The following is an 18,406-nucleotide window of genomic DNA, read 5'->3' as shown; positions in this document are numbered from 1 at the left end:
CTTGCCCTTCACTCACAAAAAAACATGTTGTCATTTATACGTGTGTAAAATTTCATGTATAAGTTCAGATTTTTTTTTATACCTGCGTTTTGATTCTATTTTGTGGACCTTTTGTTCATCCCGAGAGCTTATTTCTAGTTTTTTTTTTGAGAAATGAGAGCTTATTTCTAGTAAAAACAATCCCTGGTGACTTTGGTCCAATAGGCCTCAGATCCGGCCCATACAAGGCCCATCGCCCCACTCTCCTAGCACATTGCATGTAGAAAAACCTAACCTATTGTCTTAAAAAAAATACCTATCCCTCTGAGTTTCATCTCACTACCTCGCATAGCCAATACTAGCCATACCCGCGCGGCGGCACGCTGCGCCCTGTCGATACATTACATGCATATATATAGCATTTTTGGCTCATGTAATAAAAAAAATTAAAGCTTCACGTGTATAAGTTTGTAGTTATAAAGCTGTTCACAAGAAAGCAAACTATATATGCACATAAATAACATGAAAAAGGATACATTTATTATCACCATGAGTGTTACATCTTGCTAGATGGGAAGCATACATTGCCATTTCAATAGCGTTGCCGCGTGCAGGGCAACCCAACATTATGAGCATAATATATTACAAACTCCATTGCTAACACGCAATATATTTCGACATGACGCATAGACGGGACACGTCGTTGATATGTGGTGTTTGTACATGCTATCTTTGTTGTATGCATTTTTTCGGTAACAAACAAATAAGTCAATGTGTACTACAAAAATTGCGAAAGACACATAGGCACATTGGTAGTTTAGCACCTTGCTGAAATCGTAACGATCACAAATCACAAAAGAGAGGCTTCACTGATTACTTCGAGGTCATGTTAGTTTAGCATGTTGCTGGGATTGCTTAATCAACATGACATTGTATTCCTGTGCAACACTTAGACCATATTTTATCTCAGTTCTAACAAAGAAATTTCAAAATGCTCGCCTCAGTGAGATCAAAAGTGACTTGGTATATGATTTTGGTAAAAGTTGCATTGCTAAGTGACCAATAAGTACCTATATCATGAAAGTGAAATATTTGGCTAAATAGTAATGTTTCCCCACGACAACATTAGCTTAATAATTCTATTGTTCGGCAGTAAACCTTCCATGTGTAAAGGAGTATTTGTAGATTATTTCAAAAATAGAGAACCTCCCATATAAAAAACTATATTATTAAGAAAAGCATGGACAGCCAATCATTTACTGGATGGGAAGAAAAACAAACCTAACATCATCAGAACAAAGGTGGCATACATGCATTAGACCAATTCTGCTTAAATGTAATCCCAAAGTTCTTGACATATAAGGACAAAGTCTCACAATTTCATTCATACAATTCTGAGTGTGCTACGGACGCAACTGAACTGGCCGACGCTAGTTCGCTACTGCTGTTACCACCGTGTCTGCCGTGGCTCGCTGGCCCCTATCAGAGGTAGGAGTATCTCAAACATGTAACAGCCATAATCAATGCTACATACGTAGAAAAAGAATAGAAAAAGAATACTTTACTTTTATCAGCTTTTTAGTAAGTGAAAAAGCTAGATCGCTGGACATGTCATCATGTGTGTACGATTAGTTATACATTACATTACAGACGGAGAGCACTGCGTACATTTAAGTAGAGCACCAAGTCTATCATACTATTACAGTACACAATTTCAACTATGTCCCAGTTGCATCTATGAAAACTTGGTTATATTATACAATAGGTCAAGAGAACTGGATAAATCCAAGTAGAGTGATAAGTTTTTCTTATTACAGTTTACAGCTTTACTTGTGCATACAAAGCACTCAAGCTACAGTGTAGAACTAAGCTGGTCCTTTCTTGCTGTTAGCACATAGCTTAGTCCGTTTTGAACCTTCATGCGTACACAGCTCCCTGGCTACTTAATAACTGATAAAAAAGCAAAAACAACAATACAACATTTAAGTACCAAATAAGAAGTATTTTTTGTATACGTAAAAGATATCTGACAAACCTCTTTTTGATTTTCCCGCTAACATTTGACTTCTCTCTTCTTGATTCCCGCTGTATCATTTTCATCCTCTAGTAATCTGATACTCTGCTTGCTTAATCTGAGGATTACAAAGGCTATAAATTACCTCTACTACTGTCGGAGAAGGTTGGGGGGTTGTTTCCAATTGCTTTTCAAGGTTTGGTAGTAATAGCTGCTGCCTCCATCTAAAGCAACGGCTCGGTTGATTCCACTTGATAGAAGTGGTGATCCCATGAAGAGAATTAGCAGTTGATGTAGTGATTATGATGAATTTTTCTGTGCAATGGAGATAGTTCAGGTTGGGGTGTATATTCAGCTTATAGAATAACCACCAGACCGCCAGTGTTCGGCACAGCGGACCAAATTGAAAAACCAGCCTGCCTGCAAAAAGCACAAATCAGAAATTGGATGGAAAAAAAAATCCAGAAGACAAAACATGCTTATACCAGCACAAAATCAACAGCGTCATATCAGAATTTTACAGAGGCCACCGACGAACATCAATACGATCCTAATCAAGCAAAGAGAGCAAAAACGGACAAATAAAAACAAAGATCTGCACAAAGAACCAAAAGCATACCAACCAGAATTGAAATTGAGGAAATCGTTCATACAAGAAGAGGAATCAGCACATGATGAACCAACCAGAGAGCAACCACGCCATACGGCACAAAACTAAGTATGACGGCCAGCCGGGCGACGGTGAGGAGCTAGACCAGAAGAAACAATTGGGCATGTATAAAGCACGCGTCCTCCGCTGACCGCCCCATCACCGGCGACTACCCAGCGGCATACCCGGCTCGGCTCCTGCAGTCGCCAGATCCTCTCCAACAGCTTCTTCATCTAGTCGATCGTGTCCCCAGGATTGACGTACTGTCCAATTAAATGCCCAGTCAGATTTACTTCCAAGATTCTACCCCTCATTCTTCCAAGATGGATTAACGATTGGTCTTTACCTTGCCGATCTTGGACACCACTGAGGCGATAGTTCCCCATGGTGGCGACGCAGGCTGTAGGTGGATCACCTGCAGTCTGGGCGGGCGCGAGAAACATGCTGCAACCGCCAGGTCGACCTAAGGAACCAACAGCGTGGCCGCGCTCTCCCCCGCTCGTGCTGCGACACCATGCCGAGGCGGCCCGCCACCATGGCCTCCGGTCTCCGCGGACGGAGCGGCGAGGACTACACACAGGGCCAGCGATGTTCGGCAGAAACGCGCCGGCGAGATGGTTGCTGGAGAGGTTGAGCGCTCTGAGACTGCGGCAGCCGGAGAGCGCCCTGGCGGCCACATCGCAGCCGATGAGGTTGCCGAACAGGTCAAGGTACTACAGCCCGGAGCAGTTGGTGAAGTCCGAGAGGCCGCCGGAGGAACTTATTTCAGGCGAGGCCCAGCCACCGGACAGACCCGAGGCCGGCACCCATCATCCAGCCGTCCAGGGCCGCAAACCCCTGCCCGCCACCGCCAGCGTCCTTGTCTGCACCAACCGCATCATCGAACAGATTCAACTGACTGCAGTAGCCGGAGAGCGCGGCCACGTTGGCGACGGAACCGCGCAGCACGGGATTTCCGGGGAGTTGAGCACCTCGAGCTTGCTGCCGCACCAGCCGCCGGCCGCCGCCGCGAGCGCATCTTTGACGTTGGCCGCTGCCTCTCGACGCGCTGAGCTGCAGCATGGTGGCCGCGACAGCGCGGATGTCGGTATTGAGCAGGACGGCGGAGAGCGAGAGCGACGTGAGGCGCTCGCCCCTGCACACCGCGTCGGGGAACCTGCAGGCGCCATCGCGCGCGGTCCAGCCGTCGAGCGACGCCTGGTTGGGCAGGGCCGCCTTGAAGTCGGTCGTCCAGCAGGTGTGCGTCGTCGGCGGCCGTCACCACGGCCGCCGCCAGAAAGAGCGCCGACGCTATGGCAAACCGCACGGAATCCATGTAGGAGCACGCAACTGCAAAGCTAGAGGTGGGAGCGTGCTCGAGCCGATGAGTATTTATACACCCGTAAGCGGCGGCCGACCTATCATCGTCCAGAAACTGCTTGACCTATCATCGCTCCAGAAACTGCCTGATAAGCGGCAACCGATTAACCTGAGAAATCCAGAAAAAAAAAAGACGTGGCCGCAGCAGAACAAAACAGAACGGCAGGCATGCACACCCATCCGGAAACGTCCACACGAATTACAGAAACGCAGTCAAACCGCCCATGCAGAAACAACAACAAAAGGAATGTCCCCGATCTCAGGTAAAATCGCTCAAACCACCCAAAACGTACACAACCAGATCCCCCACTATATAACGTGGCAGCCTCCAATTGGATGGATTTTCACTGATTGAAAAAAGTCAAAAAAAAAAGGATAAATCAAACCTAGCTAGATTTAGTATATTTAGAATTTTTTTCACTCCCTCCCTGTGTGTCACATAGGTCCCATAAAACTCTCTAAAACTGTCAATTCATTACCCTTCTGTGGAAATAATTCTGATGTTCACTGTTCAGTACAACCAATATGAATTAATGGAAGTTCTAATTTATTACCCTGTGCTGCAATTTTGCTTCATCTGTTTGGCAGTAGCATATGCTTCTCTAGTGCTTCAGTTATACTTCTGTCTAATCATGGTGAATTCAATCTTAAGAGATACCTATATGAAGTACTCTCTCTGTCTCAAAATAAATGACTCAAGTTTGTACTAACCTTAGTACAAAATTAGTACAAATTTCGTCCCAAAATAAGTGACTCAAGTTTGTACTAACCTTAATACAAAGTTAGTACAAATTTGAGTCACTTATTTTGGAACGGAGGGAGTAGTATGCAATATGGTGATTTGCAAGTGTGTGAGGCCCTGCTAATTAATCAACATAACCTAGAGATACATAGCATGTTATTTTATGAGCAAAGGTGCCTTTCAGAAGAGTATCAACTCGCCTAAAGATTTTGATGGCGGGGAATTTCTAACAGATGGAACTGTGCAAAAAACTATTACTGTTATGTTGGAAATTTAGCATATTGGTTACAAAATCTTGTCATTTCTGTCTTTTGGTCATTTCAGAGACAGTAACTGGATTGTTTATTGCAGTTACGGCAATTGTACTAAATAATTATGTATTTTATCTTGGTATTTAGGCTGCTGAAGTGGTTGGTCAAGTGAACTCATGGGTTGACCAAGTCACATCGGGTCTCATCAAAGAGATGCTTCCAGCGGGGTTCATTGAGACTGATACTAGATTGGTTCTTGGGAATGCATTGTATTTCAAAGGAGCTTGGACTCAGAAATTCCATGCGTCAGGCACTAAAGATGATAATTTCCACCTTGTTGACAAGACATCAGTAAAAACACCATTCATGTCTAGTAAGTACGATTGTGAGTCCTTTCCACACAAATGATGACTGGAACCCTGCCCACATGCTAGTATATTAGCGACACGAGTACACCACAAATCAAATCTCCAATTAATAGGTGGACGCTCGGGGTTGAAAGACAGAGCAGGAAACAACACCCAACGAAATGGGGATACGGCCAAGTCAATTAGGAAACCCAGCATGACTCCGTACTACGGTCCGCTGAAACGATCAAACGGGCAGTTAAAAACGGAGAGGAGCCTGAACAAGCCATGAACTTACAGTGAGCGCGCGCAGGGAGATTCAGAATTACGAGGCCCAGCAGAGACCCATCCTAATCGCTCGATCGTATGGAGGCACGGCCATTAGCCGCAGGAATGGAAGAGGCAGGCAGAGGAGAGAGCGAGAGACAAGGCAAGCAAAGCTCCCACGGGCCATGGCCGCTCCTCTGCATGCCCCTTCCACCGCTGCTGCTCCGGCCAAATTAAACACCCAAGCACACACACCGGTGAGAGTGAGACGGCGGCTGCTGCGGTGGTGCTGCTTCCATCGGCGGGAGGCGGGAGCCTATTTGTACCCAGCCTCGCCGTCGCCGTGGCGCGCGACGCTTGGGATTTTGGAGGACCAAGAAGCAGCAGCAGCAGCAGTACAGGTTCAGGTTGGTGGCAGTACACAGGGAGCAGCGTGGAGTAACGGGCGTGGACGTGGCTTGTACTGCTTCGGCCTCCTCCTCGGATCAGGGAGGTGTACTGCCGCTGGCCTCGGGAGCTCCTGTGGTACACTTGTACAAGTTGTACTGCAGGAGGCAGCGCGAGGCGGGAGCAACGCGCCAACGGCGAGGGTTATTGGCCGTTCAATCCGCGCCACAGGCTTCACTGTCGGCGACCCGCTCGCCCGTTTGTCTTCCAGCCAAACGATACGAGGCTTTTCTTCTGCGTCCTGTGGTTGGTCGCACGCACCCGTCGTAATCTACTACTCCCTCCGTTCCGATTTAGCCTGTTTTTTCTTTAATTAACCGAGCGGTCTCTTTGTACCGTTTCTCTCTGACCAATGAATATAGCAGCTCTTCTGCTATCGTTCGAACAAAAAAAACCTCATAAAGTATCTGCACACACATCGTCCGCTGTTCGAGCTTAAGCTCATCGGCTGCTAACAAGTCGTTTAACCTCGGACAATAGACAACTTGAAGGTAGTTGATCTGCCGGTCACAGTTCTTCTGGTGGTCGGTGAGCAAATCCCGTTTTGTTTAGTCCATCATCTTCTGGAAGAAGCCCGCGCCATCAAACGCATGCTTTGACCCCCTCCGCTCCTTGTACTGCTGCAGCAGGACGACGGCCGTCTTACGCGATGACCAGGGAAAGTAGTGGCTGCACCTCACCTCGATGCACCCACGCAAAAAACATATCAAAATGATTTAATTTTTTTGAAACTTTATGGAAATAATCATCAATAAATGTTATGGGTGCTTGTAAAGTTTGATGGTTAAATAACATTCAAGGAGCTCTGTACAAAAAAGATAAAATTAAAAAATCTACTCAAACAATGCACATACATTTTGACTAATTTTAAGTGATTTTTTTCTTTTTTGTACAGGGCTCCTCGAATGTCATTTGATCACCAAATTTTGCAAGCCTCTCTAACATTTGTTGATGATCATTTCCACAAAATTTTAGATTTTTTCAAAATATTTTGGTATGTTCTTTTGCGTGGATGCACCGAGGTGGGTTGCAGAAAAACAACTCCCCGATGACCAGACCATCGGTTCGACCTTGTCATGGCAGTACACCACGAGGCAGACCGAGAGACATCGCAGAGCACGGCAAGCTCACGGGCTTTCCTCTACAGCCCAAAAAGGCTCCTCTTCTTCGTGGTCTTCTGATTCTTCTGGTCATCAATATATCGTATCTTGACCTTTCCCACACAAGCCACAGAATGGGACTATACAAAAGAGATACGAGAAAGTTATTGTAGATGAAAGAGATATAAGAAAAGAAAGTGATGTTCTAATCCTGAGCTCATGTTAGCTCGGGTGAACAGTAAAAACAAAAGAAAATAGAAAAAAAATCCATTTTTTGTGTGAAACATTGAGAAATATTTTAATAGCTTGTAAAATTTCAACACCAGATGATATTCGTGGAAAATCTGGCAAAAATACAAAATCGATGCTGATGACATTCGGATGAGCATCGATTTTTTTTCTTTTGGCCAGATTTTCCACGAACATCATCTGGTGTTGAAATTTTACAAGAGCATCGATTTTGTTTTTTTGCTAGATTTTCCACGAATACCATCTGGTGTTGAAATTTTACAAGCTGTTAAAACATTTGTCAATGTTTCACACAACAAGATTTTGGATTCTTTTCTTTTGATTTTACTATTACCCTGAGCTCACATGAGCTCGGGATCGGAAAAACCGTGTCCAGAAACGAAAGTGTATGTGTGACAAGAGAGGGACGAGGGGTCATTTTATTGCCAAAGGCCGATGGACTATATGGAAAACGATAATTGCTGGGCAAATGTGCGTGTGAATTCAAAAGAATTTATTTTGAAGATATTTCCTCACATTTGTGTCAATCAAATATATAGCTATGTGAACCCAAAAGATTTTGTTGTAAATATACTTCCTCATGTGTGTGTGTGTGTAAATCAAAAGTATCTATTCATAGGGCATCAATTAAAGAACTTAACTTGTCATGTTTGTTTCCTTTGATGTGTTGATGTGATGTTTCCATTTTTAATTTCTATGGTGGTTTCAAGTGAAATCCTCCTTAGTTGCTACCTTAAGTGGTAGTTGCTAAAACCTGGAGTAATTTTACCAGCAAAGACAAATCCCTTTCAAAGCACTCATTGTTTCAAATGGGACTTTGCGCAATCTGCGCAGTTGGTCATCTAAATACTCTTCTTTTTTCAAACACACACACAAACAAATTGATACAAGCACTACCTTAAAAAAAGGGGGAAACCTTTGTTTTTGCCACTCTAGCTTTTGCCCACTTTTCTTATACCACTATGGAATTTGACATCTCACTTTTGCCACTCCTAGCTTTTGACAATACATCACAAATGCCATTGCATGGCAAAGGCAATATTTTTCATTTCACTTTTGGCACTCTTAGATTTTGACATTGTATCACAATTGACAACCTGAACATTTGGCTTTTGCCACAGAATGACAATTGTGATAATTGTCAAAAGCTAAGAGTGGCAAAAGTGATATGTCAAAGTGTAGAGTGGCATAAACAAAGTGGGCAAAAGGTAGAGTGGCAATAACAAAGTTTTCCCTAAAAAAGGGGCCTCTTTAATTGGTATGTATTTTTTGTGTATACATGGGGATCTAAATTCTTAACGCGCGTGCTTGCTCTACAAAAGATTATCAAAAAATACACATATTTTTAGTGCAACATGGTTTTCAATGGGACTTTCTGCTGTCAAATTTAAATGTGTGTGTACATCTCATTATAGACAACAAGCCACCATTCTTTTTTTTTATTAAAGGGCGTTAAATTTGTTACCATATGTGCTTTCCCACAACTAAATCAACTAAAGCATGAATTTTCTTTTCAATGTGGACATGGATTCAGCGGGTCTCTGCGCCATTTGACGCAACGGGTCCACTAGTATGTGTTATTGTTGGTACTATGCAACCAATATACATGTTATTTATAAGTTAAACAAAAAGGTTGAAAGTTCTCCTTACTATCTACTAGAATTCACTCCAAAATCTTTGTCTAATACCTGTTGAGAAAGTAGAATTAAAAGTCAGAAATCTATTAGTCATTGAAATATAGGCAAGCGCTTCTACACATATTTTTGTGAAGAGGCCCAAGTTTATCAACTTGCACTAGGGCCCCTGACTTGTCAGGACTGGCCCTGTTCAGCTCCGCCTTTGCCGGCGCTCTCAAGGTGCTCTCGCCGGAAGCCTGCAGGTATGATGAACATATTAGATGGACATAAGTGGATTAACATACGGTATACACATCGATCTATAACACGGGTGGACAAAACATGAGAGGGGGCAAGAATGCAAGACCATATTCATGAATCAACAAGTCAAACATTCATATTGAATAAAATATGGGCATAATCATTTTGTATTTTTAGATCGTGAGGGGGCCAAGCCCCCCCCCCCTCATGTTTCCATTATCGAGGGGTGGACCCACGGGAAAAGAGGGGCAAGAGTGTATGACCATATTCATGAACCCACAAGCCAAGCAGTCATATATGAACTAAAATATGGGTATATCACTTCAGTGTCTTAGATCATCAAGGGGGCAGAGCCCTCCTCCCAACCCCGGTTCCATTATCAAATAAAAAAGAGGTTCACAACCCAATTCAGGTACAAAATAGAACTACAAGAAAGTAAACACAATAGCTATATGTAAGCTGCCAGATTTTTAAATGTGGGTAAGTCGGTTTCCTGGCCGTTGATTCTTTTATCAAGATTCATGCTCTTTTTTCTTATGTTGTTTCATGGCTTCTTATGCAGAATTTTTTGACTTGCCCATATTTGGGGTGAGTCCATTTTCCTATTGGGCTTGGAACCTGTTACCCATTGAGTGTACTTTCTGTTTGTATGAGGTCTTGCTTCGTTGTTTCTTGTACTTTTTTAGTTGGTTTTTTATATGGACATTTTTAGATGTCGGTTGAGTATAAATGTATACATGCAAATGCTATACAATGATGTCGCTTCTTTTCTCTAGAAACCCCGCTCCTCGAACCGTTCCTTCTTTCAACGGTTCCTAGTGGAGAGAAAAGGGCGCGCCCAGCCCAACCGTCCGCCACCGGTGAGGCCATGGGCTCCATCATCTTCCATCCGCCGCTCCAGCAACGTGAGGATGGAGAAGCCCCATATCTCCACTTCGGGTGTGTAGGTAGGTCTGGCGGTGTTGCATCCATGGAGTCGGAAGCGTCTAGTCGAATAAAGTTTCCCCAGGCCCGGCTTCATCTTGGCAACATCTTTTCCGGTGGTGCCGAGGGGCTCGGTGATCGGTATTCTCGTCATCCCTTCTGGTTGGCAAGTATAGTGTGTGGGGCGGGGCTGTTTTTTTTTGCGGTGACGGCACCAACGCATCCGAGAATAACGCCAGGGCTCCAATCCCGTCTCGATGGCGTCCATGGCGGCATCGAGGAGCCAGTGGGCTCAGTCTCCTGTCTATCTTTCTGGTTGACGGTTTTAGGTGTTCGGCCGGTGACTGACGTTATTCGTGATATCATCGGTGGGCGAGTGAAAATGTTGGTTCCAGATTTGGGCTTGTGGATTGAAGGCGATGGATCCGATGCTTGGCCTCGACGATGTCGATGGCTGACGGTGGCTTCGGGGTTCAAGGAGAATGGGGATGATCCCTGGTCGATACACCACAACGACAAAGGCTTTGTCGATGGCAAGCTTCTTCATCGAATCACAACGCCATCATGGGTTATGGTTCTCCTTCAAATCCGACGATATCCAGCGGTGACGACGGCTATTGCGGAATTAACAAATGACTCTAGTGTATTTTCCTTTCCATGGAAGGTTTTTCTGCAATTTTCTGTGGACATGTGTTTGCTCTCGACCCTTCTGGTCGGTTCCGTGTGCGCGCGCTGAATCAATGGAACATGTGGTTACCCTAAAAAATGCTATTCAATATGTGTGTAAATTACACTAGACTTATTCTTTGCATACTACGGAAAGTGCAAAGTCGTGTGCAGTTTTTAAGTTATTCTTTTCATTTTCTTTCTTCTTAAAGTGCAATACCAATGCCACTAATCCATTCTTACTTAGAAAAATATATTATTTCAGTTTTGTTTAAGTTTAAATTTATTGTTTATTCTTTTTTTGGAAATGGAGGCATGCCCCCCGGCCTCTGCATCATGATGATGCATGCGGCCATCTTATTAACAATCCAGAATCGTCATAAAAGTCTTACAATTCACAAAACGGAGTAGAATAAAGTATCCAAAAAAAGGAAAAATACATGTGAACCATGTCAACCGGCACAATGAAGGTAAAAAGGATAAGCTCTCTAAACTCCTATCCTATTACGCGAGCGCCATCCAAACCGGTTGAAGATAACCCGAGCTACCATCTTCCATTGGTTGCACCCAGTAACTAAAGGCTCCCTAGAGTCCATAGGAGTGAGTAAGGACCACGTACGGATCCAAGATGTAGCTCTGAAGACAACCTGCAAAAAGTTAAAGTGTGTTGTCTGTTAAAAATCATATCATTTCTGCAGTTCCATATAACCCATAATAGCGCACATATTCCAATTCGAATACGAGCCGCAATAATCTAATCAACCCCAGCTAACCATGTCCCAAACAGAGACATAATATCAACTGGAGGATTAATATTAAAAGCTATATGAATCGTTCTCCAAAGTAACTTAGCAAGTGGGCATTCAAGAAATAAGTGTTGTATTGTTTCGTCATGATCACAAAAACAGCACCACGAAGAGCCTACCCATCGCCTCTTAATTAAGTTGTCCTTTGTGAGTATCACTTGCTTGTGAACAAACCACATGGAGATTTTAATACTCAAAGGAATCTTAACTATCCAAATGTGCAACGACCTTGATAGGGGGCCGGAGTTAATGAGATCCATATAAAAAGATTCCGCCGTAAACCTCCCATTCGTAGTTAATTTCCATTGTATTGAATGCGGATGGTAGGAGAGTTGAACTTCTATCAATCTCCGAACCAGATGCATCCAGGCAGTCCATCTCTCACCAACTAACACACGTCTAAATTGGATGTTCAAGGGAATTGTTTGAAGGACGGTACCCACGTAATCCTCCTTACGTTGCACAATATTATAGAATGTAGGATATTGGATGGCCAAGGGTGTCTCTCCTAGCCACGTGTCCTCCCAAAATCTTGTTGATATTTCATTCAACCAAGAATTTGACCCTACGAAAGAACATGTCCTTCGTGCGCATAAGTCCCTTCCAGAACGGCGAGCCAGTCGGTCTCATGGTAACCTGGGCTAGTGTTTTCGAGTGCAGATACTTATTGCGCAAGAGTTGAGACCACATGCCCTCCGGCTCAGTCTCTAGTCTGTAGAGCCATTTGCTCATAAGACATTTGTTCTTGATTTCTAAGTTTTCAATACCGAGACCCCCTTGGTCTTTAGGTCGGAAAATGATATCCCATTGCGCGAGACGGTATTTCCGCTTGGCCTCATCAGACTGCCAAAAGAAGCAGGATCTAAAGAAATCAAGTCGCTTGCGAACTCCTATCAGAATTTCGAAGAACGACAGTAGGAACATCGGCATACTAGTCAGTACTGAGTTAATCAGGACTAGCCGACCTCCATATGACATAAGCTTACCCTTCCAGCAGCTAAGTTTTTTTTTCAATTCGTTCTTCAATACATTTCCATTCTTTATTGGAGAGCTTACGGTGATGGATCGGTATACCCAAGTAACTGAATGGTAAGGCACCTGATTCGCATCCAAATAGTTGTCTGTATTGGTGTTCCTCGTGTCTGGCCTTCCCAAAGCAGAACACCTCGCTCTTATGAAAATTAATTTTTATCCAGACAATTGTTCGAAGAGACACAAGATAAGTTTCATATTACGTGCCTTAGCCATGTCATGTTCCATGAATAGAATAGTGTCATCAGCATATTGTAGAATGGAAACCCCTCCATCGACAAGATGAGGAACTAGACCCTCTACATGGCCATGCTGCTTGGCCCTGCCAATAATGACGGCCAGCATATCTGCCACAATATTGAACAGAAGAGGATACATGGAATCCCCTTGTCGTAACCTCTTATGTGTCTGGAAATAGTGACCGATGTCATCGTTCACCTTGATTCCTACACTACCCTTCTGGACTTGGGTATCTACTTGCTTCCTCCAAGTTTCAGTAAAACCCTTCATGCGCATTGCCTGTTGAAGAAAAGGCCATTTTACTTTATCATACGCCTTCTCAAAGTCCACTTTGAAAATAACCCCATCTAGTTTCTTCGAGTGGATCTCATGAAGCGTTTCATGTAGAACGACCACCCCTTCCAGTATGTGTCGTCCCGGCATGAACGCTGTCTGGCTCGGTTGGATCACCGAAAGAGCAATTTGTGTCAATCTATTAGTTCCTACCTTTGTGAAGATTTTGAAACTCACATTCAGAAGGCAAATGGGGCGGAATTGTTCGATCCAAACCGCCTCATCTTTCTTAGGTAACAACGTGGTCGTACCAAAGTTAAGATGAAACAACTCCAAATGACCGTCAAAAAAATCATGAAACATAGGCATAAGACCATCTTTAATAATATGCCAAAATTTCTTATAGAATTCAGCGGGAGACCCATCTGGTCCCAGTGCTTTATTTGGCTTCATTTGGGAAATTGCTTGATAAACCTCTTTTTCAGTAAACGGTGCAGAGAGAACATCATTCTCTGCTGCCTGTAATTGAGGTATATCATCAATCACAGATTCGTCAAGGGACACCGTAGATGAATTGGGGGGGCCAAAATGTTTTTTTATAATAGTTAGAGATGTATGCTTTCAGATTTTCATGTCCCACTATTGTCCCCTCGTCCTGTTCAAGCTGTATAATTTTTTGGTTTTAAATAGCGGATAGCGGGCTGGTAGCTGATTGGGGTCCGTGTAGCGGAATGCAGATAGCGGGCGATATTGCGGGCGCTATGTCCATGTAGCGGATTTGTAAAAACACTAGATTATTGTGTATATCTCTATATCATGAACAAAAAGTAATGACATTTAATTTGACCCGTAGCGGACGCTATTGCGCTAGCGCTATTGCGGACGCAATGGCGGATGCTATCTTCGCTATTTGAAACTAATGCTTGCCATTTGCAGTCATATGGAAAAATTGTGTATTGTCATCCCCTTGGACAACCCTCATCGTTTTCGCACGCAATGCCCACTTCAGCTCCTCTTCTCTCAAGAGAGCCCGTAGACCTTGCTCAGCCTGGGACTTTGTTCGTTGCTCATGAACAGAGAGAAGAGTGGCCTCCGCTTTTAAGTCTAGTGCCTCAATCAATTGAGTAAGACGTTCTTTTTCTTGTTTATAAATCCCATTCTCATTTCTGGCCTAGCCTCGCAGAAATTGTCGGAGATGTCTAATTTTATTTTGCCATCTCTCAACATGAGTCCTTCCGCTAACCGGCTTAGCCCATTCTCGTGCAATCATCTCCATAAATCCTTCTCGCTCAAACCAGCCGTGCTCGAAGGAGAAGATATTTTTATTTGCCACATGTGTAGCCTCCCCCGAGTCTAAAAGAAGTGGTGTGTGATCCGAGATCACTCTCTGCATCGCATGGACCGACACCAACAGATATTTTTGTTCCCACTCCACACTAGCAAGTACCCTATCCAACTTTTCATAAGTCGGAATAGGTAACGATTTGGACCATGTAAACTGTCTACCGGTGAGCTTTATTTCTTTCAAATTGAGACTCTTGATAATCATGTTAAACATCATGGACCATCGTCCATCAAAATGGTCATTGTTCTTTTCATCTTTTCTCCTGATGATATTAAAACCCCCCCAACTAGTATAGGCAGATTTTCATCTCCACAAATCCGCATCAAATCGGCCAAAAAGTCAGGTTTGAGTTCAGGTTGTGCTGCCCCATAGACCGCTACTAGGGACCATCGAAACCCATCTAGTTTTGATCGCACCCTGAATTTGACCGAAAAATTTCCCTGAACCACATTAAGCACCTCTAACGTCTCACACCGTACTCCTAGTAATATCCCGCCGGATCGTCCTCTAGGAGGTAAGATGTGCCAGTCAAAATCGATACCACTGGAGAGAGTTTGAAGAAATTGTGATATGAAATTATCTCGTCCAGTTTCCAAAAGAGCGATAAAGTCTAAGTATTCTTCTTTATGGGTGTAATACAATCCCACTAATTTATTTCTTCTTAAGAAACTTCTTATTTGCAAAATTCTCAGTATGTATATAAACCATTCACCACCAGTTTTTGATAGAAATTTGACAGAAAACTTGCCATCAGGAGTAAGCATCCATCTTACACGATCTTTAGACATTGGATCCATGCATCTTAAAGCACATGTTAGACAAAACTTCGCACAAGAACGCTTTGAAAGTCCCAAGAGAAAGTCTGACATCTGAATATATGAGTTCAGTACAGCTCACAGAAGAAGGGTCAATTTATTCTGCCCGAATCCTGTCTGATATATAGAGCACCAAGCCGCAAGCTCGGCGAGCAATCTCGAAACGAATGAAACACAATCCAGCTGGTACATTTTATAGACTATAGATATAGAGGATAATAATGTAGTTGCTTCGTTGCGTTTTCTGATCAGCCTCGACCGGTCAAGCCAGCGGCAACCTCCGAGCTCTCGGTTCACTCGTCGAACACCTTGCACTCCACGGCGTTGGGGTCGGTCTTGCAGTAGTCCTCCAGCGGGTCGCCGCTGCCGCCGGTCCCGGCGCCCGGCCACTTGGCCGCCACCAGGTGCGCCAGATCAACCACGCGCTGGCTGCACACGCACACGCCAAAACCAGCCACAGGTTAGACATCATGTTTACAGATGCATGCATGTAATCTCGCCGCCGGGAGCCGGCCGGCCGTCGCTCACCTGTAGCCCCACTCGTTGTCGTACCAGGCGACGACCTTGACCATGTCGTCGCCCATGACCATGGTGAGGGAGGCGTCGATGCTGGTGGAGACGTCGGAGCAGCGGAAGTCGACGGACACGAGCGGCTCGTCGCAGACGTCGAGGATGCCCTTGAGCGGCCCGTCGGCGGCCTTGCGGAACGCCGCGTTCACGTCGTCGGCGGTGATGCCGGTCTTGACGGTGTTGATGACGAGGTCCACCACGGAGACGTTGGGCGTGGGCACGCGGAGCGCGATGCCGTTGAGCTTGCCCTTGAGCTGCGGCAGCACCAGGGAGACGGCCTTGGCGGCGCCCGTGCTCGTCGGCACGATGTTCAGCGCCGCTGCCCTCGCCCTCCGCAGGTCGCGGTGGGACGCGTCCAGCAGCCTCTGGTCGCCCGTGTACGAGTGCGTGGTTGTCATGGTCCCCTTCACGATCCCTGCACGCGCGCGCGCACCACGGGACAGTCGATCAGAACTGGCTCGGATCAAGGTGAAAAAAGGCGGGCAAACATCTACGTAGGTTCTTACCGAACTCCTCGTCCAGGACCTTGGCGAATGGCGCGAGGCAGTTGGTGGTGCAAGAAGCGTTGCTACAAGGAACAAAGTTGATCAATTTGGTCCAGGTATGAGTCACTGATTGCAGTACAAAAAATGCTGATGCGCGCTAGCTACATATATACCTGATGATGTTGGCGACGTCATGGTCGTAGTCGCCCTCGTTGACGCCGACGACGTAGGTGGGGATGTCGGCGCCCTTGGCCGGAGCGGTGATGATGACCTTCTTGGCGCCGGCCTGGAGATGCTTCCCGGCGCCGGGGCCGTCCACGAACACTCCGGTACCCTTCAGTGTTGAGACACGACACGTTCAGTAGTGTGGCACTGTGGATTTCCTTTTGCCGTACATGTAGAGAATTACGTACCTCGATGACGATGTCGATGCCGAGCTCGGCCCATGGCAGCTTGAGGGGGTCCCTGTTGGAGACGACCTGGATGTTCTTGCCGTCGACGCTGATGGTCTCGTTGTCCACGATCTTCACGTCCGCCTTGAAGGTGCCCAGCATCGAGTCGTACTTGAGCAGGTGAGACGCCTGCAACCAAACCACCCGACCCGACCACGTTCATCATTTCAGAACTGCTGCCCCGTCTGCTCCTCCCAATTACAGAGTCAGTACGTCAATACTTACGTTCCTGACGCCTCCGCTGTCGTTGATGACGATGACCTCCAGCGGCGAGTTCTCGCGGCCGTGCCAGCACCGGAGGAAGTTGCGCCCGATGCGGCCGAACCCGTTGATGGCCACCTTCAGCTTCGCCTCCGCCGGCGCTCTCACGGTGTTCTCGCCGGAAGCCTGGCCCAATCACCGTATGTTAGGACGGACATACTACATGCACGCCGATCTATCTGTTCTAGTTGTGTGCAAGGTACGTACCCTGGCGACGAGCTGCGCGCCGAGGACATCGGAGAAGGACGCCTCCCTGGCGGCGGCGCTGACGGAGCACGACCCCGGCCTCAGCCCGGAGAAGTCGGCGAAGTCGACCCTCTGCCTGGAGGCGGCCTTGCTGTGCAGACGGGCGCTGGTGGGGATGCGGGTGGCGGCGAGAGCTGCATGGGCGGCCATTGCTGCTGCTGATGCTAGGCGGAAAGGAGCAGGTGGTGCGCCGGCTTATTTATGTGGCCGGCGATCGATCGGGGAGGGAGGCGGCGTGATCACTGCTTGGGTTTGTGGCGTCGGGACGGGCGGAGGATAAGGCGATTGCATGTGCCGCAGCCACCCGTTCGGCCAGGCGATATCCTCCCCGGTGTGTGGTGTCGCTCGCCGTCTCTCGTGATGTGAGTCGGGGAGGGAGGGTGGGGCGTCCGGGGGGCGTGCGTGCGTAGGGCCATTGTTTTCCTTGTACCTTTTCGGTGGTGTTATCCAGGTTCTCTTGGAGCCATCGGCACGGAGGTGATGGATATTATTTGATCGAGTGATCAACAACCACGGGACAAGGATTGCGTTAACCCTTTCGTAGGTGTAGCATTGCTCCAAGGAAAATGTCCCGGGGTGCGTGTGGCTACTAGTGGACTAGTGTATAGCCCCAACGTTCTTGGTTTCAAGTCAAAATTTCAAACGAGGATTGGATCATCCAAAATTGAGATGAATTGACATTTGGCAAGACTGAGCTCGCACAAAATTCAAGCTAAAGCATTAATACAACACTTCATTAATTAAGGCCTCCTTTGGTTCATAGGATAGAAATAGTATAGGAATGGGAAAATCATAGGAAGTGACATGACATGCATACGAAATCCTATAGATAAAGATATGTCATTTGATGCATAGGATAGGAATTTTTTTCACTGGGTCTAGGCCAATGTTTTTTTTTCCTTTAAAATGTGAAGGATTGATTTCTATCCTACATAGGAATAGGAATCCATTCCTACAAATCAAAGGACTCCAAAGGAATTTTTCCTATAAAGTTTCTATCCTTTGCAATT

At 45.7% G+C, this 18,406-nt stretch overlaps 1 protein-coding gene and 1 long non-coding RNA gene across 4 annotated transcripts; both read right to left on the bottom strand.

Annotated features, from left to right (window-relative positions):
• Positions 1 to 1,759: 1,759 nt before the first annotated feature.
• LOC119291850 lies at positions 1,760 to 5,886 on the bottom strand. 3 transcript variants are annotated; one of them, XR_005142685.1, is made up of 3 exons: positions 5,640 to 5,886; positions 2,015 to 2,413; positions 1,760 to 1,929 (listed from the first exon to the last, which is right to left on the bottom strand). It is a non-coding gene; the product is annotated as an uncharacterized LOC119291850 (long non-coding RNA). The 3 variants fall into 3 exon arrangements; XR_005142684.1 differs by lacking the exon at positions 5,640 to 5,886 and adding an exon at positions 2,989 to 3,502 and having other exon boundaries at positions 2,015 to 2,905; XR_005142683.1 differs by lacking the exon at positions 5,640 to 5,886 and having other exon boundaries at positions 2,015 to 3,502.
• Positions 5,887 to 15,407: 9,521 nt separating this feature from the next.
• LOC119291849 (glyceraldehyde-3-phosphate dehydrogenase GAPB, chloroplastic-like) lies at positions 15,408 to 17,602 on the bottom strand. Its single transcript, XM_037570659.1, has 7 exons — positions 17,358 to 17,602; positions 17,115 to 17,276; positions 16,851 to 17,018; positions 16,611 to 16,771; positions 16,459 to 16,520; positions 15,911 to 16,367; positions 15,408 to 15,811 (listed from the first exon to the last, which is right to left on the bottom strand). Exons 1-7 carry the CDS (start codon positions 17,544 to 17,546, stop codon positions 15,676 to 15,678), a joined length of 1,335 nt encoding a protein of 444 aa, XP_037426556.1. The 5' UTR covers positions 17,547 to 17,602; the 3' UTR covers positions 15,408 to 15,675.
• Between the last annotated feature and the right edge of the window lie 804 nt (positions 17,603 to 18,406).

Source organism: Triticum dicoccoides, chromosome 4B, assembly GCF_002162155.2.
Source record: "Triticum dicoccoides isolate Atlit2015 ecotype Zavitan chromosome 4B, WEW_v2.0, whole genome shotgun sequence".
Taxonomy (NCBI): Eukaryota; Viridiplantae; Streptophyta; class Magnoliopsida; order Poales; family Poaceae; genus Triticum; species Triticum dicoccoides.
Note: the sequence above shows the minus strand (reverse complement) of the source record. Positions and strands in the feature narration are given on the sequence as shown.

Bases quoted from the DNA above. Each gene is read 5' to 3' on its own strand.
- LOC119291849 (XM_037570659.1), bottom strand. From the start codon at position 17,546: ATGGCCGCCCATGCAGCTCTCGCCGCCACCCGCATCCCCACCAGCGCC. The intron at 16,772-16,850 runs GTACGTAATTCT...TCAACACTGAAG, and splicing joins GCATCGACATCGTCATCGAG to GGTACCGGAGTGTTCGTGGA. The intron at 16,368-16,458 runs GTAAGAACCTAC...GCGCGCGTGCAG, and splicing joins GGTCCTGGACGAGGAGTTCG to GGATCGTGAAGGGGACCATG.